The sequence below is a fragment of the Mesoplodon bidens genome (genome assembly GCF_964165515.1).
Source record: "Mesoplodon bidens genome assembly, chromosome: 3".
Lineage (NCBI taxonomy): Eukaryota > Metazoa > Chordata > Mammalia > Artiodactyla > Ziphiidae > Mesoplodon > Mesoplodon bidens.
In genome coordinates this window covers 105,027,034-105,051,057 of record NC_138178.1, presented here as the reverse complement: position 1 = coordinate 105,051,057, position 24,024 = coordinate 105,027,034, and the positions used below count along the sequence as shown (strand labels likewise).

At 55.7% G+C, this 24,024-nt stretch overlaps 2 protein-coding genes across 8 annotated transcripts; both read left to right on the top strand.

The window, feature by feature from the left end:
- Positions 1-1,813: 1,813 nt before the first annotated feature.
- On the top strand, positions 1,814-6,987 carry RIPK3 (receptor interacting serine/threonine kinase 3; the record flags this gene model as incomplete). Its single annotated transcript, XM_081228276.1, is given in 13 exon segments — positions 1,814-1,863; positions 3,287-3,340; positions 3,342-3,416; positions 3,537-3,870; positions 4,371-4,516; positions 4,638-4,684; positions 4,901-4,987; positions 4,990-5,067; positions 5,178-5,263; positions 5,499-5,762; positions 5,766-5,858; positions 6,002-6,062; positions 6,618-6,987. Coding segments are annotated over 13 exon segments (1,599 nt in total). The 3' UTR covers positions 6,842-6,987.
- Positions 6,988-7,810: 823 nt separating this feature from the next.
- On the top strand, positions 7,811-23,541 carry ADCY4 (adenylate cyclase 4). Of its 7 annotated transcripts, XM_081227541.1 has the most exons (26): positions 7,830-8,059; positions 8,345-8,549; positions 10,222-10,419; positions 10,533-10,694; positions 11,298-11,447; positions 11,888-12,036; positions 12,113-12,224; positions 12,952-13,079; positions 13,215-13,373; positions 13,628-13,760; positions 13,959-14,132; positions 16,666-16,709; positions 16,845-16,931; positions 17,110-17,179; positions 17,504-17,601; positions 18,273-18,357; positions 18,464-18,601; positions 19,248-19,358; positions 19,641-19,825; positions 20,026-20,110; positions 20,582-20,740; positions 22,021-22,167; positions 22,465-22,572; positions 22,690-22,804; positions 23,126-23,250; positions 23,335-23,541. In XM_081227541.1, exons 2-26 carry the CDS (start codon positions 8,391-8,393, stop codon positions 23,485-23,487), a joined length of 3,234 nt encoding a protein of 1,077 aa, XP_081083667.1. In that variant the 5' UTR covers positions 7,830-8,059; positions 8,345-8,390; the 3' UTR covers positions 23,488-23,541. The 7 variants fall into 7 exon arrangements, 6 of the variants coding, with proteins under 6 accessions (XP_081083669.1, XP_081083670.1, XP_081083668.1 ...); XR_014015299.1 differs by lacking the exon at positions 23,335-23,541 and having other exon boundaries at positions 7,818-8,059; positions 20,017-20,110; positions 22,392-22,572; positions 23,126-23,230; XM_081227540.1 differs by having other exon boundaries at positions 7,823-8,059; positions 8,364-8,549; positions 13,628-14,132.
- Positions 23,542-24,024: the final 483 nt, after the last annotated feature.

The window sequence follows — 24,024 nt, the reverse complement described above, 5'->3', positions numbered from 1 at the left end:
ACCCTTTGAAAGAAAGGAGGCTGGGGCACTGACCCATGTCCTCCACTGAGAGGGTCACCCCCAGGGCATTAACTCTCCTCTCCTCTCACCACAGTTCTGTCAACTGAGGGAGAAAAACAGAGACAGGCCTCTTGGATGGGGCACTGGCAGGGTCGTGGGGCCATCCACCGCAGCGGCAGCTCAGATCAAAGGCGGCCTGAGAATGTGTGGCAGGGAGCACCAAAAGCAGCCGCCTCAGGCCCAAAGCCCATCTTTGGGTCAACCATGTGACCTTCTCAACCTTAGACAACCTTACAGCCAAGAAGCTAGAGACTCAGGATTAAAGCCCGAACTCCTCTAGACCACAGGCAGGGACGCAACTGACCTCCTCAATCGCTCCCTCAGGACACTTGTCTGCAAGAGAGGAGTGAGAATACCTGATGGGTGAGTCATTAGAGGAGCCCTGGGAGGAAAGGGTGGGGCTGGGAATTTACCAGAAGGAAAAGCTAGCTATTTCACTGAGCAGCAGTGAAATCATTTTTCTCTGCTCTACCTTTGGTGAATTAGAAATGTTCCTCAGATTGGAAATGCAATAATGTTGATTGTATTAATGTCTGTCACTTATTAAGCACATAACATGTGCCTGGAAATGTGCTGTATTATTTTATTTCATCCTCACACCAGCCCAGCCCTGTAGGTACTATAATTAACTGAAACTCAGAGAAGTTGAGTAACTTGGCAAATGTCAAAGAGCTAGTAACTTGCAGAAGCGCAATTGAATCCCAGGTAGCCTGATCTGAGAGCCTGGACCTTTGACCATTAGGCTATAGTCAACTCCCTATGAGAGAGACAGAGAGAGACAGAGAGAGAGAGAGAGAGCGGGGGTGGGGGGGGGGCGAAGAGAGGGAGGAGAACATCCAGCTGGGAAAACTGCATTACCGGGATGAGAGGGGCTAGGAGAGCACAGAAATTAGATCATGAACATTAACTAGACACAGTAAGTGAAGAGAGAAGGACTCCACACTGATAGTAGAAGGTGCATTATGGTTGTTGTATGTGTGTGGACACTTGTCATTGATGGCTGCTCAAAATCTTTTTAGTCCCTTCATGCTATGGTAGAAAAAAAAGAAGTTACCCTTTCCAGTCTCCCTTGCCTCGAGTGTGCAGACAGGCAACTTAGGTTCTGCCAGTGGGACACCACTGGGAAACCGGTGTGTGAAGAAACAGATGATAAACAGGGATTCCATTTGCTGGGGCAGGTGGCCCTAGACAGTATGGTTCATTGTGAAAGCATCAGTCCCTCCACTTTGCTAAGGAAAAACAAGTGAAAAGAGACTTTCGACCTGCTTGGAACACTAAAGGAGAAGCGCATGCCCTGGGCACTGGAGAGGGCTCCCCAAAAAAGAATCCAAAAGGGCTTCCCTGGTGGCGCAGTGGTTGAGAGTCCGCCTGCCGATGCAGGGGACGCGGGTCCGTGCCCCGGTCCAGGAGGATCCCACATGCCGCGGAGCGGCTGGGCCCGTGAGCCGTGGCCGCTGAGCCTGCGCGTCCGGAGCCTGTGCTCTGCAACGGGAGGGGCCACAACAGTGAGAGGCCCGCGTACCGCAAAAAAAAAAAGTTTTCGTTGTTCATTTATTAGTTCAATTCAACAAATATTTACTGGGTACCTACCATGTACCAGCTTTCAAAGAGACTACAGTCTAAGAATTCCCTAAATAGGTTGAAAATAGCATGGACTGACTCCACAAGAAGCCATGATGTGGATCCTGGAGTTCCAGGTGCTGGAGAAACCACAGTTAACTGCTGGCCACTTTTGCTCCAACTAGCAGGGCCCATGGACCACTGGACAGAATGGAAAGTTCACACCAAGGTGAGCACCCTCCGGTGAGCCCTGGCCCATGACCCACGAACCACAGGGTTGGGTCTCCCCAAAAAGAACCGAGTGCCTAAGGCTGGCTATATCTAATTCCACAACCTCCAGCCATGGTCAGGCCTTGGGCAGGTAAAATATGGACACCTTCTGTCTACCCTGAATCCTTAAGGTTCCCCTTGTTCCTGAGTTCTCCAGGGCCCTTGTCCAGAGTAAATGCTTGGCAAGAACATTTGTTAACCAGAGAAGTTGCATGGAGGATTTGCCATGGGGGGAGAGGGCAGAGAGGCTCTGAGGTGTTTCCACTGCAGTATACACCACAATATCAGCAACACTCTGGCTGGCCCAATTCGCCTAGCTGACCACAACACCCTGGGAGTGGGTCTTGGTCTTGCCAGCAGACAAATCACTACCAAGGGCAGGAATGCAGACTGTTGGTTGCTTCACACCTACCCCAGCCACCTCCCCCACCAGCTGAAGCCTATGTGAAAATAGCAAAGCTTGATGGTTCAGAGCCAGGCTTGGAGGTCAGTTCCACACACGCTTGGGCCAGGTACTTACACTATCCGTGCTTCCGCTTCCTCACCTATAAAGAAGTAACAAAAGCAGTACCTATCTCCTTAGGGTTGATGTGAGAATTACCATAAGCTAATCTATAATATGTACCTCCTACACTGTGAGCTTTAGACACGTGTTAGCTGTGATCTTAAGGCAGCTGGGGGAGAGCGGAAGCGTAGGACCATAATGTCCTCCTCAGCAACATCTCCCCCAATCCTCACCATCCCAGGCTTGGCGGTGGAGCTGGGAATCCGGTGGGAGAAGGGAGAGACAGCAGCTTAGAAGGCGGTTGATTGTGGGTTCCTAGAAGGTAAGGACTCCTTCCGTGGCGCCCTGCATACCCAGTGACAGTGAACCTGGCCGTGGCACCCGAGGAACAGCACTAGCTTCCGTTCGGCACCCCACCAGCACCCCCTTCCCCCCCGCCCCGGAGGGCGGGACTGCAGAGGCTTCCGTCAAAGAAGGAAGTGGTCCAGGCAGTGTAGAGAAAGCAACCCGGGAAGCGGAATCCGTGCAGTGGCCTGGAGACTGACCCCTCTCCCGGCCCCCAACCCCTCTTCCATGCATGCGGGCTCGCAACTTCCAGAAGCTTCTCGCACCTTCCAGCCTGATGTCTTGTGTTAAGTTATGGTGAGTGGAGAGTGAGCTATGGTTCCGCAGCCACACACACACACACACACACACACACACACACGGCACCCACGGACTTGCTCACAGAACGTGCCAAGGCCAGGGCACAGTGGGGCTCACGGGGGAGGCTGAGGATTGAACTGACCAACACGAGCTGAGTCACGGGGCTTGGGGGGTGGGGTGGGGCGGTGCGGGGAGCCGCGCGGCCTTGGGGCCCTGGCCAGCGGGTGATGAGGCCCCCTCTCTCAGGCACAGCGGTACCTCAGCCCCGCTGGTGCCCATCGAGGAAGTGGAGAACCCCGAGTGCAGGATTTGGCGCTGTCTTCCGGGCACAGCACAGGACTTGGGGTTTGGAAGTGGCGGTGAAGATCGTGAACTCGTGAGTGCCCCGAGCCGCTTGCGGCGGGTGTCTGGTCTGGGAGGCTGGGCAGAGGAGGAGGGGCCGCTGCGTGGCAGGGCCTGAGTGCGGAAGGGAAGGATCTTCCCAGGAGGGACCTAGGCTCCAACCTGCGCCTGAGTGCCAGCTGGCGATATCCAGGGAGGTGAAGGCCATGGCAAGCCTGTTTAACAATCATGTGCTGCCCCTGCTGGGGGTCACAAAGAAACTGGAGGGGGAGCACGTGTCTGGGCCGGCTCTGGTGACTCAATTCATAGAGAACGGTTCCCTGGCGGTGCTGCTACAGCCCCAGTGCCCAAGGCTGGGGCCGCTCCTCTGCCGCCTGCTGCAGGAGCTGGTGCTCGGGATGTGCTACCTGCACAGCCAGAACCCCATGCTTCTACGCCGGGACCTCAAGCCCCCCAACGTCCTATTGGACTCAGAGCTGCATGCCAAGGTCAGCGCATCCATTACACAGCCCAACCCCCGGACGAGGTCCTGCCCCAGAGCTGCTCCAGCCCCACCCACTGGACAGAGGACCTGCTGCAGCCCTGTCTTCTGAATACCATCAGCATCTCCCTCTGGACACAGGGCTGCCCAAGTGTCAAGAATCATCCAGGAGCTTTAGCCCCTGCCATACCAGGTGATAGAGGCCTTGGCCAACATGGTCAGTTCCATGGGTCCACCCCACAGGGCCCTCCAAAGACCCGTGGCTGACCTAGTCCAGGAGACTCAGACCTTGACCCAGCCCCATGGAGCGGGGACCCAGACCTCCAACCAGGAGCCCCACTGGTCCTACCATTCCGCTAACCCTCAACATCCCTTTTACAAGGCTGGGATCATAATATCTGTGCAGGCACAGAAGGGCCCGCACCTTCTGTTGGGGAGAGAAAAGGATTCTGGAGGCTGCTAGGCCCTGTCCATCTCTGTCTATCTCCTCCTTATCTCCTTTTGCAGCTGGTAGATTTGGGCCTGTCCGCGTTTCTGGGAGGCTCACAGTCAGGGACAGGATCTGGGGAGTCAGGGAGCACCCCAGCTTACTTGACCCCGGAACTGTTGGCTAATATAAACTGGAAGGCCTCCATGGCCAGTGATGTCTACAGGTAAGGTACTCCAAACATACATCCCCAATTTCTACACCTCTCTGGGTCCTTCTAAGGGATCGTATATGGAAAGGAGTCTCGTCAGCAGTTGGGTCAGGCCTCAGCTTTTTGTCTCCTGCAGCTTCGGGATCCTAATGTGGGCAGTGCGAGCCAGAAGAGAAGCTGAGAGTAAAACTCTAGGCAGACTCTGGGATCCTTCACCTCAGGTGCCCCCTCCCCCAAACCCCCAATCCCGAAGCCCTCCTCTTCCTGCTTCTTCCTCCTTCTTTACCTGCTCAGGCGGCCCTACCCCTTCCTCACAACTCCTACACTCCCTGCCCCTTTCCGTGATGGTGCAGGTGGCCTTCATACTCTGAATGCCTTCTCCTCACACCCACACCCCAGTAGTGGACCATAAATCACTGCTGCGGGAAGCAGTGTGTGAGAGGCAGATCCGGCCTGCATTGACTGAGCTGCCCCAGTCTGGCCCTGAGATCCTGGCTTGGAAGTACTGAAGGATTTAATGCAGCACTGCTGGAGCCATGAGCCCCAGAAGAGGCCCTCCTTCCAAGGTGCGCTGACCACTTAGCTGGCAGTTGAGGTAGGCCTGGATCTGTCAGCAGGGGCTTTTCACTGGAAAAGAAGTTTTGCTCACCTGCCACCCACTCTGCCTTCTCTCCAGAATGCCGACCAAACACCCAGAAAGTCCTCGATCTGGTAAAGAAAGGAGATGTATCTGGTAAAAAGATGAATGCCGCAGTCTCCTCAGTGAGTGGCCAACGCCCTCACCCCACCTAGCAGCTGGGCAGGATGGCACAACGTGGCCCCCTTGACCACCCAATGACTCCCCACTGACCACTGTTCTCTAAGCCTTGACTCTTGTCCCCAGTGTCCCTGCCCCATCCCTGAGTTCCCAGGCAACAGATATGAACCAAGAGACCCCTCCCTTGGGTTTGCTCTGGCTCTCCCACCTCCATGCCCAGCCAGCTCCCCATCCTTGCAGGTAAAGGAGTTCCTGTCTGAGCACAGGGGCAGCAGCAGGTTGTTGTCTGTCCTCAAGCCAGGCCCGGAAAGTACAGAAATGGATGGCCCTGGGGCGACCACAGGAAGCCATGATTCCATGGTCTCTGAAATGATGAACCTGAATCTGGAGGGGTATGACAGGTCTGTTCCTGAAAAATGTACAAACCTTTCTGAGAGCATCAGGGCCCAGAGAGGGCAGGTTCAGCCTGCCTGGACAGCAGAGACCTCTTCAGATTCAACAGCCTGACCTCCTCAAAATCCAGAGACCTTACCTGTCAGAAACCAGAAGCCCAGCCCCACCTCAGCTTGGACCCCAGGTCCTGGACCCCAAGGGTATCAGGTGAGACATTGGTAGGACTAGGGGATGCACTAGGACTCCTGTGAATCCTGTCCCCTTGCTAGGGGAGACTTGGGGCTGAGGGGGTCTGCAGTAGGGGGACAAGGCCCAGGACAGGGGGCCTGAGAGCCCTGTGTTGTTTGCAGGGGGCTGAGAGACGTGACACCAACTGGCCTCCCAGGGCGCCAGGGCCAAATCCAGTACCAGGTACCCACTCCCCACTCCTTCCTCCTTCCTTTCCCCTGCTCAATTCTTCCACCAGCTTCTTCCTCAAGACCAAATATAGATCCAGGGTACTTGGGGAGGGGAATGAGAAAGGGCTAGAGGCCACCTAACCCAACTTTCTCATTTTATAAATGAAGAAACTGACATCCACTGAGGTCACACAGCAAAGCCTGGATTTGCCCCGAGCCTTCTGACTTTCCCCAACACCAGCTCTCTGAACCCCTGAATTCCATTCCATGGTTGCCATGTATGCCCAGAGGGTTTCCCATCAGAAAAGACCCAAATATCAGAGTCTCAGATGTTAGTTGCCACTCCTATTGAGCTTCTGCAAACCCAATTCTGAAGGTGCAGCCTGAAGAGCAAGGCTGAAGGCACACCTTGACCCAGTCACTGGCAGGCCCGGAGACCCCACACTTGCATTTCCCCAGGGTGAACGCGAGGTGCCACTGCCTCTCCACCCTGCGGCTCCTCCTCACTTTGAGTCTAGAGTCTAGAGAGCGCTTAACCCTCCCACCATCATCACTCTTTCTCTTAAAGGGCCACGGTTTCCTACCATACTTCATAGCCAAGGGGTACAGATTGGAAACAACAACCATATGACTATACAGGGAAGAACTGCCTCATCCGTTCAGGGCCTGGCACCTCGGGGCATGGATAGGGGCCCCCAGCGCACCCCCCAAGGAATAGGTTCGAAAGAAGGACGGCAAGAACCCGAAGCCTGGAGTGGGCCACAGGGCTGGTATCATAATAGCAGGAATTGAAGCAGCTTCTAAACTGCCTCCTGGACTTGAGGCAGCTAGCCTAGACTTTCTCTGAGGGCCATCAGGCCTGCACCCGTGGAGGCCTGCACCTGTCTTTGTGGCCCCAGGAGTCAATAAATGTGGAATTTTAACCAAAGCACCACGAACGAGGCTAAAGCTTCAGCCAGGGGCAGGAAGGGACGTGGATGAGAGGCGGGGGAGCTGACATCGAGGGAGTAGAAGGCACTTCGGTGTCTGGCTAGGGCGGGAAGGGGGATGCTGAGGGCTGTAGGTGGGCAGAGTTGTGGTACACAAGGTCAGGGCCCAGCTGGCGGCGGCAGGAAGGAATCCTGGAGGTCTGGCTCCTGGGCAGCTCTAATCTCAGGGCAGAACACTTCCTGTAGAGCAGGCCCAGACCCCACCCTAAACCAAACCCTGAGGACAGAGGCTGTGGTCCTGCCACCACCTTTTCTCTGGGCTGTGGAGACTTGGCAGTGGAGTCCTGGGGAGGGGGCTCGCCATGGGAGTTCGCAGACCCCAGCACTTCTTTGCCCTGCATGATGCCCCTAGTCTCTCGTAGGTCAGCCCCCATTCTACCACCTCCCTCTGCTGCATACACCCATGCACACATTGCTTCCGTGGAGACACTGGAACCCTTTGATTCTCAGCTGGTGTCTGGGAGTGGACAGTGACGGCTCCACAAAGCTACACGCAGATGGGCCCCTCCCCTGGAGCTGGACACCACTGGAGTATGGACCACTCAGATATGGCCACAGCGCTGCCATCTAGGCTGGAGGAGCAGGGAGTGATCGCCTCCCATCCTGACCTAGAGCCTAGCCCCTGTATGGCACCATCTTCTTCTTCCCTGCATCCCTGCCAGCCTTCGCTCCAGCCCACCCTCAGTCTCCCCACATCCAAGGTTCTGAACCCATTTTGACATTTGACGCTTGGCTCAGCCCACCCCACCCCTTGCGTCTCCCCCGTGGTCTGCATTCATTCCTCTTCCTTGAGGGGACAGATGTGGGGAGGCTGTGGAGTTAGCAGAGACAATCAGAGTGGGGGAGGAGGCCTGTGGAGTCCGGCTAGGGCACAGGAAGGGCCGGGCTGTCCCACCGGGGAAGTGGGAGGGCGCCGAGGCGCCGGGAGGGAAGTGCCTGTTGCCCGGGGCTCAGAGCTAATAGCCTAGCAGCCAGTGTGACTCCGAAACCTGCCCTGAGGTTAGCCCGTTCAGCTGCGGCAGTGAGTTGGGGGAAAGGGGGTAGCCGGGGCTCCTTTGCTTCAACCCTGTGCCCCAGGCTTTTGCTAGAGCACCTCTGCAGTCTGGGTTTGAGGAAGGAGGAGCACAAGATTGAGCAGTCCCTTCACTGCCAACTGGGAGAAGGCAGGGAGGCCACAGGGAGTGCCTGGGACGAGGTGGGATAGCGAGGTTGGGAGGTCCGGGCGCAAGTGGCTTGGACCTGGTGAGAACGGCACAGCTGGGGCTGGCTGGGGCCTCAGACAGTAACCCACCCTGGCCCTCCTCAGCCCCAGGGGTCACCCCCAGGCGGTGTAGCTCTGGGCAGGGGAGACCATGGCCCGCCTCTTCAGTCCCCGGCCGCCTCCCAGCGAAGACCTCTTCTACGAGACCTACTACAGCCTGAGCCAGCAGTACCCACTGCTGCTACTGCTGCTGGTGATTGTGCTCGTCGGGCTCTTGGCACTGCTCGCTGTTGCCTGGGCCAGCGGCAGGGTGAGTGGGGAGGGGCAGGCAGGGAGTGGGGCTCTGGTGCAGGGTGCCTCATCAGGGACAGCGAGAGGGTCACTGCCTCAGGGGCATTTTCAGGGTTGGGACTTGTGGGTCTTCTTTTCTTTTCTTTTGTTTCGGCCGCGCCTTGCAGCATGTGGGATCTTAGTTCCTGACCAGGGATCAAACCCATGGTCCCTTCATCAGAAGCACGGAGTCTTAACCACTGGACACCACCAGGGTAGTCCCACGTGGATCTTCTTTTCAATGTGCTTTCTTGGCTGGGACCCGGGAACCAAGTGCTAGACCTTGCTAGGAACTGCAGTGACCCTGCACAAGTCACTCTGCCTCTCTGGGCCACAGTCTCCGGGTCTGCACAAGGAGATAGCTGAGCCCTCGATGCTTCTAATTTCTCTGCGGGTACTGACAGACCTCAGACCTTACAAGCTTCTGTGATCTACTGGTCCTAGAATAAATCCAACACCGGAATTTCCAGTTTTCCGGCGGTGCGGGGGGGATTACACTGGGCCCCATGGGAATCTGCTTCCTGGTTTTCTTTCCCTCTTAGGGGCCATAGGACAGTTGTACCCACAGAGTCCCAGAAGACACTTTACATCCCGCTCTCATTTAGTTCCGAAGCGAACCCGTTTCCAGTTTCTTTTGTGGGGGGAAAGGGTATCTTCAATTCCACTTCTGGAAGTATCCTGCTCCAAGTTTTCTTTTCATATTTCGGAGGCAAGGTGGGAAAACCACTGGATGTGACCAGTCCTTGCCCATCCTCCTCCAAGTCCAGGAAGAGGTGGGGACAAACGGTGGAGACCGGGGTGGGAGTTGGGGACTTCTATGCCTTGAGGTGATGGCGAGATCCAGCTCCCAGGCAGGCGAGGGAGGTTCTGGGCGCCCCCCTGCCCAAGCTCTGCTCAGGGGGGCCGGGCGGGGCGGGGCCTGAAACTCTGAGCCTTGGCCCCTGGCAGGGAATCGCCCCAGCAAATTGGCCAGATTTGGATACACTCATGCCTAAGTGCCTTCTGTGAGCTGGAATTTCTCACTTGCTTTGGGATCCCAGGTCGGGGTGGAAGGGGTGCTTTAGTTCCGAGAAAACTGAGTCTCAGAAAGCTCCTGGATTCACAAATGGCCAATATAAAGTTGGAGCCAGGTCTTCTGGGTAGATGGCCCAAGGTTCAGCCCCCCTGCAGCATGCCAGTGAGAGTAGGTTGAATCACAGGGGACTGCTGGCTCTCCTAGCACAGGGAGATCAGGTCGGTGCTTTGTGACCACCTAGAGGGGTGGGATAGGGAAGGTGGGAGGGAGACACAAGAGGGAGGGGATATGGGGATATATGTATGCATATAGCTGACTCACTTTGTTATACAGCAGAAACTAACACAACATTGTAAAGCAGTTATACTCCAATAAAGATGTTAAAAAAGAAAAAAAGAGAGAGAGGGAGGAGGCAGCATCTTAAACTCAAAAAGAAAAAAAAAAAACAGATTATCAGCAATTTCATGTGGTTCAACCTAATATTGAATGGCAAGTGAAGGTGCCCTACCTGCTCTTCTTACTTGGGTTTGAAACAGTTTTCAGAACGGGTCTGAGGGACTACCCACTCCTCCTCTCCTTGGACAAGCTCCCCAAACTCCACACCCCAATCTTGCCTCATGTACCCCCTCCCCCGCAGGAGCTGGCCTCAGACCCGGGCTTCCTGACCACTATGCTGTGCGGGCTGGGCGGCTTCTCGCTGCTGCTGGGCCTGGCTTCCCGCGAGCAGCGACTGCAGCGCTGGACGCGTCCCCTGTCGGGCCTCGTGTGGGCAGCGCTGCTCGCGCTAGGCCACGGCTTCCTCTTCACCGGGGGCGTGGTGAGCGCCTGGGACCAGGTGAGGCAGGCCAAGCAGTGGGGAGGGGACTCCCGGGCCTCCAACGCGCACCCAGGCCCCGAGGAGCAGCGCAGCAGTGTAAGCGTGCAACTTCCCGTGCCCGTCTCCCCCAGGTGTCCTTTTTCCTTTTTGTCATCTTCACCGTGTATGCCATGTTGCCCTTGGGCATGTGGGATGCCGCCGCCGCGGGTCTCGCCTCTTCACTCTCACACCTGCTGGTCCTCGGACTGTATCTTGGGCCTCAGCCGGACTCACAGCCCGCGCTGCTGCCGCAGGTGAGCACGCACGGAGCACAGGTTGAGTCCGCTGGGCGCTACTTGATACCTCTGGGCATTCACCAACCATTTGATGAGCTGTGACTCCAAGGCAGGGCGCAACGCTGGGCGCAGGGTACAAACACAGACCCCGACCTTGCCCTCGTGGAGCTGGTACAGAGCGCAGCGCGATGCCTGCAAACACCAGAAGAGGGCTCTGGGCCCACGGGGAAGGGAGTTCGCCAGGGGACTGGGGTGGTGGGGACAGATGTGGATGACGGAACCATCACAGAAAATGTAAAAATTGGAGTTTGAGTCGTGTTGTGCTGCGGCGCGGGTGGGGATGGTGGAGTAGTATTCCCAGCAGAGGAAACGTACGTGCAAAGGTTTCTAGACCTAAGAGGCCGTGTTGGTGCAGCAGCCAAGAGTCTGCTTGGAGCGGGGGTGGGGGCGTGGGGAGAAGTGCCCCCTATGGGTCCCACAGTGTGGCACCCGTTGCCTTGAAATACTTCAGTCTCTTAACTGCAGAGTCCTCCTCAGCCCTCTCAGAGACCAATCCAGCTACACACAATAGCCCCCCGACCCCGGGGTCCAGCGCCCTCTGAGACTGACCCTTCCCCACAGCTGGTGGCAAACGCGGTGTTGTTCCTGTGCGGGAACGTGGCCGGAGCATACCACAAGGCGCTGATGGAGCGCGCGCTGCGCGCCACGTTCCGGGAGGCGCTTAGTTCCCTGCACTCCCGCCGGAGACTCGACACCGAGAAGAAGCACCAGGTCCGCTGGGCCCGGGAGGCCGGGAGGGACAGGGCCTCGGAGAGGGGAGTTGTTCAGATCACACAACCTGGCTCTGGAAGCTGAATGACTTTGGGAGGGTCGCTTGACCTTCTGTTTCCTACTTTGTAAAATGTGGCTATCGCCCACCTTGGAAGGCCGCTGTGAGGCTCAAGCAAACTGAAGCTTGTGAAAGCATTTTAGAACTTTGTGATACTAAACAAAGGGCTCTAACTCCGGTATTGGTGCTAGAAGTTCAGTCCCTAAAGGTGATCAGTGCAGGGCAGGGGTGGAGCCAGGCTGTAGGTGGTGGGGAGGACCTGGGCCAGCGCCCTGGGAACACCTCTGGGGCTGGGGAAGTCTGTGGGCTCCTAAGGGTTTGGGGGGCGGAGGCTCCTGGTTTTAGGGGTAGGAGTGTTGGTGCTCATAGTCACCTCCCCCAGGAACACCTTCTCTTGTCCATTCTTCCTGCCTACCTGGCCCGAGAGATGAAGGCGGAGATCATGGCACGGCTACAGGCTGGACAGGGGTCACGGCCAGAGAGCACCAACAACTTCCACAGCCTCTATGTCAAGAGGCACCAGGGAGTGAGGTATGAGGAAGGATGGCAGATGGGAGGGAATGTGGGCTGAGACCCCAGCCCCACTGATGCAGTCTGCCCTGCCCAGCGTGCTGTATGCTGACATCGTGGGCTTCACGCGGCTGGCCAGTGAGTGCTCCCCTAAGGAGTTGGTGCTCATGCTCAACGAGCTCTTTGGCAAGTTCGACCAGATCGCCAAGGTCAGAGCGGGCTTCCTTCCCCACCTTCAAACTCCCCACCCTGGAGAGCCCCTTCCGAGGGAAAATCCTGACTTATAAGATCCCAGTCCCACTTCCAAGCCCACGTGGGCTCCCAGATACTCCACTGCAGGTAGGAAACCCTCTCAAATAACCCCAGGTATGGAACTGCTCACTGCACACCTCAAACCTGGAGAGACCTTTCGACATCCTCACAGATGCCCCAAACACAACACCCCCAAACAGGCTCTGAGCCCCAGCATAGGTGTCTCTGGACACTGCAACCAAATCTAGATAGATTTTTCTGATGCACTAACATTAGGAGGCCCTTCTAAGGGAAATCTCTGCCCTTTGCAGCCTCAGCCCAGCTACCTTCTCAGTCCCCAGGGATGCCCCTAAGCAACTTAATCTTGGGTGTCCCCCCCAAAAAAAACCCTCAATCCTGAGATGACTTTGATATGCTCAAATCTGGATACACGCTACACATGCCAAAGCTGGAGAGAGCCACAGACATCCCAACCTTTCAGAAGCCCTTCTGAGAAAGACACCCACATAGGAGACCTCAGCCAGCCCCGTATCAAGTTAAGAGAGTCCCTAGATCTGACCCAGACAGTCCCAACCTCAGAAGTTCTTCAGGAATACCACATTTGCTCCCACTTTTCCCAACTTCCTCCTGCCTCCTTTGACCACTAACCAGGTGCCCCCCTCCCCCTGTACACCCTTCCCCCAGGAGCATGAATGCATGCGGATCAAGATCCTGGGAGACTGTTACTACTGTGTCTCCGGGCTGCCGCTCTCGCTGCCAGACCACGCCATCAACTGCGTGCGCATGGGGCTGGACATGTGCCGGGCCATCAGGTCAGCTCGGGTGTGCAGGATGGATGTGGGGTGGGGGCAGGTAGGGTAGTAAAAGTCATCCCGGAGAGAGGGAGGGGTGCTGCATGGGTAGGGCTGAAGGCAGTACTCAGGCTGTTCTCCACACACTCTGCTCAGGAAACTTCGGGCAGCCACCGGCGTGGATATCAACATGCGTGTGGGTGTGCACTCGGGCAGCGTGCTCTGTGGGGTCATCGGGCTGCAGAAATGGCAGTATGATGTCTGGTCCCATGACGTCACTCTGGCCAACCACATGGAGGCGAGTGGAGTGCCAGGGTGAGAGCTGGGGCTCCAGCAGGCTATAGCAAGAGCCCAATCAGGGCTTCCACATGCCTGGTTTTCATAGTTCTTTAAAATGGGCACGTTCCCAAGTAGGGCTCAGAGAGATCCTGGGGTACAGGGAGGGGAGCTGGGAGACACCTCCTGTAGCACAGGGCCTTGCTTGAAGTCAGACCTCCAGGAATGATCCTTGAAAGAAATGAGAGATTTGGAAGCCCTCCCTTCTGATTCCCACTGCCCCCTCCTTCCAGACGAGTACATATCACAGGGGCTACGCTGGCACTGCTGGCAGGGGCTTATGCTGTGGAGGATGCAGCCATGGAACACGGGGACCCATACCTTCGGGAGCTAGGGGAGCCGACCTACCTTGTCATCGATCCCCGGGTAAGACCCCAGCCTGGACCCCATGGGCTGGCCCACCCTAACCATCCACAGCCAATGGGCCTGATCTCTTCCATGCCAGAGACTGAGCTCCTATGTCCTGAAGTGTGTATCGTGGGAGAGGGGACACAAGCCTTTAAGGGGTGTGGGGAGAATGGGGAAGGGTCTGTGATCTTGACTTTCAGCCCTCATGTGCCCCAGGCTGAGGAGGAGGATGAGAAGGGCACTGCAGGTGGGTTGCTGTCCTCTCTTGAGGGCCCCAAGATGCGTCCATCACTGCTGATGACCCGCTACCTGGAGTCCTGGGGTGCAGCCAAGCCTTTTGCCCACCTGAGCCATGTGGAGAGCCCTGTGTCCACCTCCACCCCTCTCCCGGTATGTGCACCTCCTTCATGAGCCCAACACTTATGTAAACCCACCCCCATTGCCCACTTCCAGCCCCTCCCACCCCCACCACCAGTGAGTCACTTGCCATCACAAGGTCCTGAACTTTCTGGTCACCCTAGTTACTGGTTCAGGACCTTCCTTGCCTTCTTTCCAGAGAAAGGGCAAAGATGACTGCCCTCTGAGCTCAGCTCAGAGTCGACCCAAGATGCCACAGACACCATGTCCCTTGCTCCCCAGCCTCTACTCAGGAAAGCCCCTTCCCCTGGTACCATACTTCCTCCTCACTCTGAGGCCGGTTGTGCACACCTATTCCCACCAGGAAGTGCCTCTGTTTAGCTCAGTCCTACGACTGCACGTTCTCTCCTTCAGTCCCCTCTGGGACCGGGAAGGCGGGGCCCATCGCTTGCCGCCCCTACTCTCCAACACTTGTACACAAATAAAATGAGGTGACAGTGAACATCTCTCATAGCCTTGAAGAAGAAAATCACCGGGAGTGGGCGGGACTGGGGAGGGAGAGAGGCGAGCCGGCCCACCCCTCTTCTGGGGGAAGTCAGGGCAGGGCCAGTTACTGGCTGACCTATGCGTAGCACTTCAAGGTAGTCAGTGATTCACCGGCTGCTGGAGGAGCCTGGATCTCCTCCACCAGCCGACTCTTGAGGTTGGTACTTGATGACAAGCGGCCAGAACCCCCTCATGCAGGGACCCAGGCCATGTCCCTAAAGGCTTGCCCTGGGATTACATTCCTCAGCCTGTTCTCCTCCATTTTACCCCATCTGCCCCAAACCTGTGCAGCATTCCCAACCACCTATCCACAGATCTTCCCAGAATCTTCTCTACTAGGTAAACCTGCTTGAATCTATGGGGTGACTACAGAGTACCCTTTCTCTGTCCCATCCCCACTCTTCTCCCATCCAGCAGGAAAGCAGGCCAGAGATCAGTGCGGAACAGTGGGGAGGGGGGAGGGGGTGGACCTTGGCAGCAGTGGCTCAGTGGCTGAGTGCTTAATTTCAAGCCTCAGCATGGGGGAGGGGAGCAGTCAGAGGGCTAAGCTGGCAGGATGGAGAGGAAGGAAGAGCCCAAGACCCAGCTGACTGTTGCAGGATGAGACCTCCCAGTGGGGGTGGGGTAGAAAGGGGTTTGCCGGGAGCCCAGGGGCTGTAAGACAATATTGGGTACAATCCCCGTGGTGGGGAAGCCCCCCAGAACCCATGCCAGAACTCCCCAACCCCCCACTGGCATGCAGGCTAAGAAGTTCAGGGCAGAGTGGGAATCCCTTGCTCTAAGGTATCTCCTGAGGCAGGACCTCACCAGCCCAGAGACTCCCTTCTCAGCCCCTGATATCCCAGGGTCTCATTCAAATGTTAGGAATCCTGAGAATCACACTTAGCCTACTATTAAACAATGCAGAACTTTGGGGTCGTGGGGTGCTATTTGTGTGGTGGCTACCATCCATCCATTCCTTCCTTCCTTCCACAACCTTTGAGCACCTACTATGTTGCAGGCACTAGGTTAGTTCTTGAGAAGAGAGAAATGAATAAGACGTTTTCCCTGCCTTCAGCTAACTTATAGGCATGGGGCCCCGGATGGGGGGCGCAGGGAGGTAGTCTGATAAAAGTGAGGATCAGGCATAGATGCATAGATGGCCCCATGCCTAGAACATACCTCTCAGTCGCTCTCTGTCTCTCCCTCTCTGCTCCTCTCACATTCACGAGGTTTTGGTTTGGGGGATGATGTGGCCCCCTGTGACCCTGCTTCCTTCACATGAGCCAGGCGAGTGGGGAAGGACGGTCACCATACATCTTCGCCCCCTTCCTTGGCGCTTGTCTTCACCTGCTTGCGTGCTCCTTCTCACATCTCTGCACACATTGCGTATTCCTTTTGGTTCAGAAGAGAGTGACTGTAACCAGGTTTGTTTCTCTTCCTCTTTCCCTTTCTTCTCCATGTTCGTTTCCCTCCCTCACCACCTCCCAGCTCAGCCTGACCATCACGAAAGGGCAGAGGAGATTCAGACTGTTCTGCATTGCCATTCCAGTTTCAACCAACAGGGATTTTTTGGCATGGGGTGATGGGCAAGTCACTGCCTTTGGAATCTGTGGCAGTCCTTAGGGAAGATGAGACAAGGAATCAACAGCCACTCATGCCTACAGAGGATCCAGGGTTGCCTCCTAAGTGATAGAAACTATGAGGAAATCAGAGAGTATAGAGACTCTGGGAGTCCGAAGAGTCAGGAGGAAGCTTGAAGAAGTAAATATGGTTCGAACCTTCCCTTGAGGGTAGGTGGGATTTTGTAGAGATGGAGATAGAAATGGAGATATACAGGGAGAGATAGATATAGAGAGAGAGAGAGGCAAGGGAAGCAGCCAGGTCAAATGCTTCATTAGAGGCAAGGGAAGCAGCCAGGTCAAATGCTCAAGTCAAGGCCGGGTGTAGGTAATGGAATGCCTCACTGCAGAGAGGCTCCACCATGGTTGAGGACGCTCACCATCTTTCATCTTCCCCCATCCTTGTGTTCTCCCTGCAGGAGAAGGCCCTGTCTTCCTTCAGCCCCCATTGGAGCCTAGACCGGTGAGGAGGCCTGAACAACTTTGACAGTGGGGCTGTCCCAGTGACCTACCTCCATCCTCCCTGGGGAGCTTCTCCTGCTTTGCCCAGATGCTTTTGAGGATCTCCCTGGTGACAGGCTGGGCTCTCACTGTGCAGGAGCCGTACCCCCCGGGGACTAGATGATGAACTAGACACCGGGGATGCCAAGTTCTTCCAAGTCATCGAACAGCTCAACTCTCAGAAGTACGGAGAGCAGGAGAGGGCTGGGAGGGCTGGAGGCCGGGGCTCATGTGGTAGAGGAGAGGTGGTAGGACCTGGAAGGAAGGGAGAGCCTTCCCAGCTCTAGCCCTTCGACTCACCTGACCACGCCCTCCTCCCTGCCCCTTCCTCTTCCGGGCTTACTGCCCCCACCCTCCACCAGACAGTGGAAACAGTCAGAGGACTTCAACCCATTGACACTGTACTTCAGAGAGAAGGAGATGGAGAAAGAGGTAGACTGGGGGGATGTCACCATAGGACTTCCCAACCTCAGTTCCTCCACCCTGGGGAGGGAGCAGGCCCTGTGGTCCCACCTCCCCTCCCCAGGTCGGCCCAGTTTGTGACCCTGGCGGGTGAAGGGCTCATACCCATCTATTGAATTACTGGGTGGTGATGGGAGGGAGGAGGGCAGCTCCTTGGGGAACAGGTAGAGGCTACCTGGGGTGGAACTGGAGGGGGGACAGTGAGGCTGGGGACCCAATCCTTGCCTGGGACTGACACCTTCAAGGTGGTGGGCAGCACTGGTGCCCTGTCTCCACCGACCCCCTCCCTTCCAGTATCGGCTCTCTGCACTCCCCGCCTTTAAATACTATGCAGCCTGCACCTTCCTGGTTTTTTTCTCCAACTTCATCATCCAGATGCTGGTGACAAACAGGTGAGGGACCCCTAGGCAAGGGAAGCCCTGATTCTCAAAAACTGAACCCCTGGCTCTTCCAGACCCCTGGCCCACACTTTCTTCCCTTGCCCACTTCCCCTCGGCTCAGGGCACTGAGCCACAGAGGAAATGGAAATATGTGGTCTGGGGAACTGGTAATCATAGCCCTCATCTTACTATCTTACATCCAGTGGACTTTCTATGTACCCCAAGCATTTTCACATACCTGTCTTTCAATTCTAACAACAGTCCCATGAAGGACGTTTTGTTCCCATTGAGAAGTCCAAATCTCACAGCAAATGAGCTTAGAGAGTAGATCCTCACTCCCAGTTCACTGCTAGGAGGGGTGAGGACTCATTCAAAACTCAGCCAGATGAAAGAGCTTTGGCCTGAAAGCGCAGAGACCAGTCTGATGCAGCCTCAGCCACTCTTGTGAGTCCCCTGTCCCCTTCCAATATTGTCCCCACATTATCCCAGTACTGTCCTTGACCCCTCAGCTTTCCCAGATCATCAGCATGTAATGCCTTTCATCAGCCTAGACCTCATCGGCAGCCGGTTCAGATCCGCAGGACCGCTTTTCCCCATGTCTCCCAACCAGACTGAACGGCACCCTCCTAGCGCACAGAAAGCCTCTTCTGGCTCTTTAAGGCCTCGCTCTTGTCTCTCTTTAGGCCCCCAGCTCTGACCATCACCTATAGCATCACCTTCCTCCTCTTCTTCCTCCTCCTCTTCGTCTGCTTCTCAGAGCACCTGACGGTGAGGTGGGCTTGGGGGCAGAGTGGCGAGCTGGGGCCCTGACCATGACTTGGCCTGCAGTGGGCGCCCCAGCCCCACGGCTAAGACTCCCATGCTCCTTCCACAGAAGTGTGTCTTGAAAGGCCCCAAGATGCTGCACTGGCTGCCCACACTGTCTGTCCTAGTGGCCACACGGCCCGGACTGCGAGTTGCCCTGGGCACCGCTACCATCCTGCTTGTCTTCTCCATGGCCATTACCAGCCTGGTGAGAGAGAGGGGGCCCTATGCACCCCCATTAGGGCATGCTGGACCTGCCAGAGCCTGAAAGAAGACCCCTGGATTTGGGAGGACTGCTGGACTAAAGCCAGGGGATGATGGAAATGTTGGACAAGTATAAAAGAAAATTATAGTCGCCCACAACCTACCACCTGGGCATAATCATTGTTAATAACACTTTGGTGGATATCCTTCCTATCTTTTTTCTATGTATGCAGACCTTCCTTACTTACCTTACTCACTATGATTTTGTAAGCTGAGTTTGGCTGATTTTTCAGAACTTAGAATCGTTCCTAGAATTCTATCCCTGAAAAGCACCTTAGGAATCATCCCCTATCCAAGTTACAGAAGCAGAAGCTGGGGCCCAGAGAGGTTAAGTGGCTGGCAAAAGATCACACAGTGGATCCATGACAGACTAGAGCTCAGGACACCCACTCTCCCAATCCCTGCCCACCCCGGCCCCTGCCAGCGAGGACCCCAGCGCTGAGGCTCCCTCACCAACCAGAGATAGCAGGCTCCGCCCCTTTGGAGGAGTCTGGCCACAACTCATCCCTGGGTCAGCTGCAACCTGGCACAAGCCACCACTGTGCCCAAGGAACTGCCTGCCCGCCTCAGCTCCTTGTCTCCTTCTGCAGGTCTTCTTACCGGCAGCATCAAACTGCCCTTTCCGGGCTCCCAATGTGTCCTCCACGGCTTCCAACCTCTCCTGGGAGCTCCCTGGGTCCCTGCCTCTCATCAGCGTCCCCGTGAGTATCCCTCACAGCCCTGAATCTCCTTCTCCAGAGCCTTCCTCCGCCCCTCCCCCACCCCTTAGTTGAAGAACTCTTCATCTTGTGGACTGGGACAGATATAAGTCACACTTGGTGTGTGTGTGTGTGTGTGTGTGTGTGTGTGTGTTTGTGGCCGACACCCTCTGCCCTCCTGATAGGACTGGACCCTGGGAGGGGCAGGACAGGAGCCCTGGGGCGTCCCCTGCCCCTGCCCGAGGGACATGCCCCACCTCCTGACTGCCCTGCCCGGGGCCCCAGTACTCCATGCACTGCTGCGTGCTGGGGTTCCTCTCCTGCTCCCTCTTCCTGCACATGAGCTTCGAGCTGAAGCTGCTGCTGCTGCTGCTGTGGCTGGCAGCCTGCTGCTCCCTCTTCCTGCACTCCCACGCCTGGCTGTCCGACTGTCTCATCGCCCGCCTCTATCTGGGCACCTTGGACTCCAGGTGCGCACGGCCGCTGCACAGTGGGGCACAGGCTGCGATGGGACAGAGCAGAGCTGTTTTCATCTCTTTGTCTGAACCACCCACAGGGCAAAAGGAGAGGGAGGCCGAGGGCTACGTGGGCACCAGTGCGGGAGGTTGGGGGGGAGAGGCCATCGAGAAGGGGCAGGGCAAAGGGACGCCCTGATCTGTAGCCTCCTCAGGCCAGGAGTGCTGAAGGAGCCTAAACTGATGGGAGCAATCTCCTTCTTCATCTTCTTCTTCACCCTCCTGGTCCTGGCTCGGCAGGTAAGTCTCCCAGCTCAGCCCTCCAGGGCCTCCCTAGGAAGGGTGAGGCGGAGTCCCCATATGTGTGACTTGGTCTTTCCCTTATTCTCTTATGGCCTTTTCCCTTATTCTCACCTCTCCAGGGTGCAGTCCAAATGGGTGTCCATTAGAAGCTTCTAAGTGAACCTTCCTGCTCCCTTTCTTTCTCCTTCACTCCCCGAGGGGAGCGCCCTCAAATTCTCCCCTCCCCTCCTCCCTCCCACCCCAATCTAGGAGAATCATGCTTAAGAAAAAGTCTGCTACCACTACTGTCCTTGCTAGTTTGAATCTAGATTCAAGGCAGTCTCCCAAGGGATAGTTGCACCTTAAGCCTTTTCTCTAAACTGGGGGTAGGGGATGGTTTTAAGCGTCATGGAGTGAGGGGTGGACACTCAGGAGCCGGGGCTCCCCCTGTACTGTCTCTTCCCGTGGCCCCCTGGTGACCCTCCCCAGAATGAGTATTACTGCCGCCTGGACTTCCTGTGGAAGAAGAAGCTGAGGCAAGAGCAGGAGGAGACAGAGACGATGGAAAACCTGACTCGACTGCTCTTGGAGAATGTGCTCCCCGCGCATGTAGCCCCCCAGTTCATCGGCCAGAATCGGCGCAACGAGGTGACTCCCCACCCCCAGCTCCTGAGCCCCAGACGATGAAAGTCTTGGCTTGGCCCATCCTCTCTGGACTCCTGTACCATGGGTTGGGTGGCTGCCCGAGCCCTGGTGCCTCTCAGGTGGCTCCATTTTCACAAGATCTTAGGCTCTGTCTTTGGTGAGCACGGAATCTCTGCCGCCCAAGTTCTTACTTGGAAGGAGTGTCCTCTCTAATGGCCACTCTCTACACTTCAGAAGCCTCATCGCATGTCGATGGGAATTGTGTGAAGGACACAGTCCACCCATCTCTGTAGCCCTGCATTATCCAGTATGGTAGCCGTTGGCCTTGTGTGGCCATTTAAATTTAAATTAATGAAAATAGAAAATTCACTTCCTCGGTCACACTGGCCACATTTCAAGTGTTCAACAGCTGCTCGTGGCTAGTGGCCGCCATACTGGGCGGCACATATAATAGGCGTTTCCATCACCACAGAAACTTCGGTTGAATGATGCTGCTCTAGATCCTCAAATATCTTGCTACAGTCAGAGGATCAGAAGGTCACTCACATATCCACACCATCTTCTCTGTACCACCACCACCTCACACTGTCTGCTGTGGAAATGCTCTTGGCCTGTATCAAGAGGGTGTTAAAAGAAATGGCTCAGGGGCTATGTCGCAGCCTCGTGCCTCACCACATGCTCTCTGCTCTCAAGATCAGTAGTAGCTCTGCTTCTCCTGGTTTCTTCTCTTATAGACACTGGAAATCTGGTAACTGATCCTGTTTCTGTCTTCTCATTGGCTACTAGGAAGCTCAGAGCCAGAATCTAGGATTAATGAGGATTCCCCCTTTCCCTATTACTGCTCTTTTTTTTTTTTTTTTTTTTTTGAGTTTGAACAGCAAAATCCTTTCCTCAAAGCTCTGGAGGCCATTATTGCTTCATTTTATCTTCCAAACTGTAGCTATCTTTGTAAGCTGACTTAACTGACTTAACACTTTTCAGCAATAAGATAGGATACACAGATAATTCCCATGGACATGATCCCAGTTCCAAAAGAGACTCCCTTCACGTTGCTGTGAGGTGATCTTGACTCTGAACCTCTGTCTCTCCTGGAATTGCAATGATACCCAATCTTTAACTCTTGAGTCACATCCCTGGGGTAACCTGGCCCTACCCCTCTCCTTCCTTCCCGATCCTTCTTAAACCAAGGCGGAGGAGTGTGGACACAGGGAGGAGGACCCATGTAGACCCAGAAGGGGGAAGAACGTGGCATAGCCCCTTACCCCAACCTCCTGCCCTCCCAGGACCTCTACCACCAGTCCTACGAGTGTGTTTGTGTCCTCTTCGCCTCAGTCCCAGACTTTAAGGAGTTTTACTCTGAATCCAGCATCAACCATGAGGGGCTAGAGTGTCTGCGGCTGCTCAATGAGATAATTGCTGATTTTGATGAGGTGACAACTTGAAAGGTCTCCCCAGACCCTATGACCTGGATTCTAGAATTTCCCATTTCCCACCAGTCCCTCCTTCCACTTCGCTCTCCCAGCCATGAGGCCCATCCTCCCTCCCCAGTCCTCCTGCTTCTCCTCTGATCCCCCAGCTCTGCCCTCCCCAGCAACTCTGCCCACTACCAGCTCTCCTCCTGCCACCATCCCTGACCCCACAACTGGTCCTTTAGCTTCCAAAATCCTGGGGCTGGGCTTCTGGGAGAGAGCAAGAGAGACTGGGGACACAGCCTCCTTTCCGTACAGCTGCTCTCCAAGCCCAAGTTCAGTGGGGTGGAGAAAATCAAAACTATCTGCAGCACCTACATGGCAGCTACAGGCTTGAACGCCACCTCTGGACAGGACGCACAGCAGGTACAGCGTCCCTTCATTTCCTACTAACCCTCGTCCGGGCTCTCATTGGTGGGCCCATAAGTGGGCCTTATCCCTGTGACCTCATTGATCCATCCCGGTGGGCCGGCCCTTTGCCAGGATGCGGAGCAAAGCTGCAGCCACCTTGGCACCATGGTAGAGTTTGCCGTGGCCCTTGGGTCTAAGCTGGACGTCATCAACAAGCACTCATTCAACAACTTCCGCTTGCGTGTGGGTGAGGACCCTCCCTTGCTGGGACAGTCTGGGACCTCCCCCTCACTTTCCCAAGCTCTCCCTCTCCTGAATCCTTTGTTAGCTGCTCCCCAGCTCACCCCGGGAGCCCCCTCCAGACTCACCCCTTGGGATGGAGCATGAAGCTGCTGGGCCAGAAGCTATGAGATCCATCCAATTCTTTCCCTAAGCCGCACTCCTCCAGCCCCTCCTCCTTTCTTCCAAGGCCCCTGGGCTCTTCACCCTAGTTCCTTGAGCTTCATCTTCTCCTCCGCTTCCTCGAAATCCCCCCCTCAGGGCCCCTCTTTACCGTACCTCTTGTCAGGGTTAAACCACGGACCTGTAGTGGCCGGAGTGATTGGGGCCCAGAAACCACAATATGACATCTGGGGCAACACGGTGAACGTGGCCAGCCGAATGGAGAGTACAGGCGTCCTGGGCAAGATCCAAGTGAGGGAGCCACATTGGAGGCATGGGGGCAGGGGGATGGGGACAGGGCCACTCCCACATTCCCTCACCCCCCTCCAATTGCAGGTGACCGAAGAGACAGCCTGCGCCCTGCAATCCTTAGGCTACACCTGCTACAGCCGGGGCATCATCAAGGTCAAAGGCAAAGGGCAGCTCTGCACCTACTTCCTGAACACAGATTTGACACGAACTGGACCTCCCTCGGCCACCCTAGGCTGAGAACCCCACACCCTCCTCCCACCTATAAGATCCTCAATAAAGATACTCTGGTATGTCTGAGTTAGAACTGATGTCAGAAGCTACTAGTGTATCTGGGGAGCATCTTCTCCTCGCCTCTCAGTAGTATGGCTTCTTCTCAGGCCAAACTGAGTGTTTGTGTGCGTGCAAGTGTGAGCATGAGTGTGTTAAAAAGGAGTGATTCTTTCTCACAAGCTCAGCAAGACAACTGCCTCAGCCTTCCTGCCTGCCTGCCAACGTGGTTCCAGTGTTTTGTGCCCTTGGAAGCAGAAAGGATTTTATCCACATGACTCAAAACAAAGACTTGTCCTTTCCTGCTCCCCATCCACAAATACTGGAAAGAATCTCCAGTAAAATGTCATTTGATCTTTATTCATTCAACAAACACTAAATAAGCACCTGTTATGTGCTTACTATGTAGCATGGGCGGGAGGCCTGGGAAATAATCTGTTTTGGCTGCTGTTCTCAAACAGGCCCACCATTCTTTCTAGCAAGGACCTGTAGACAGACAGTTTGAGG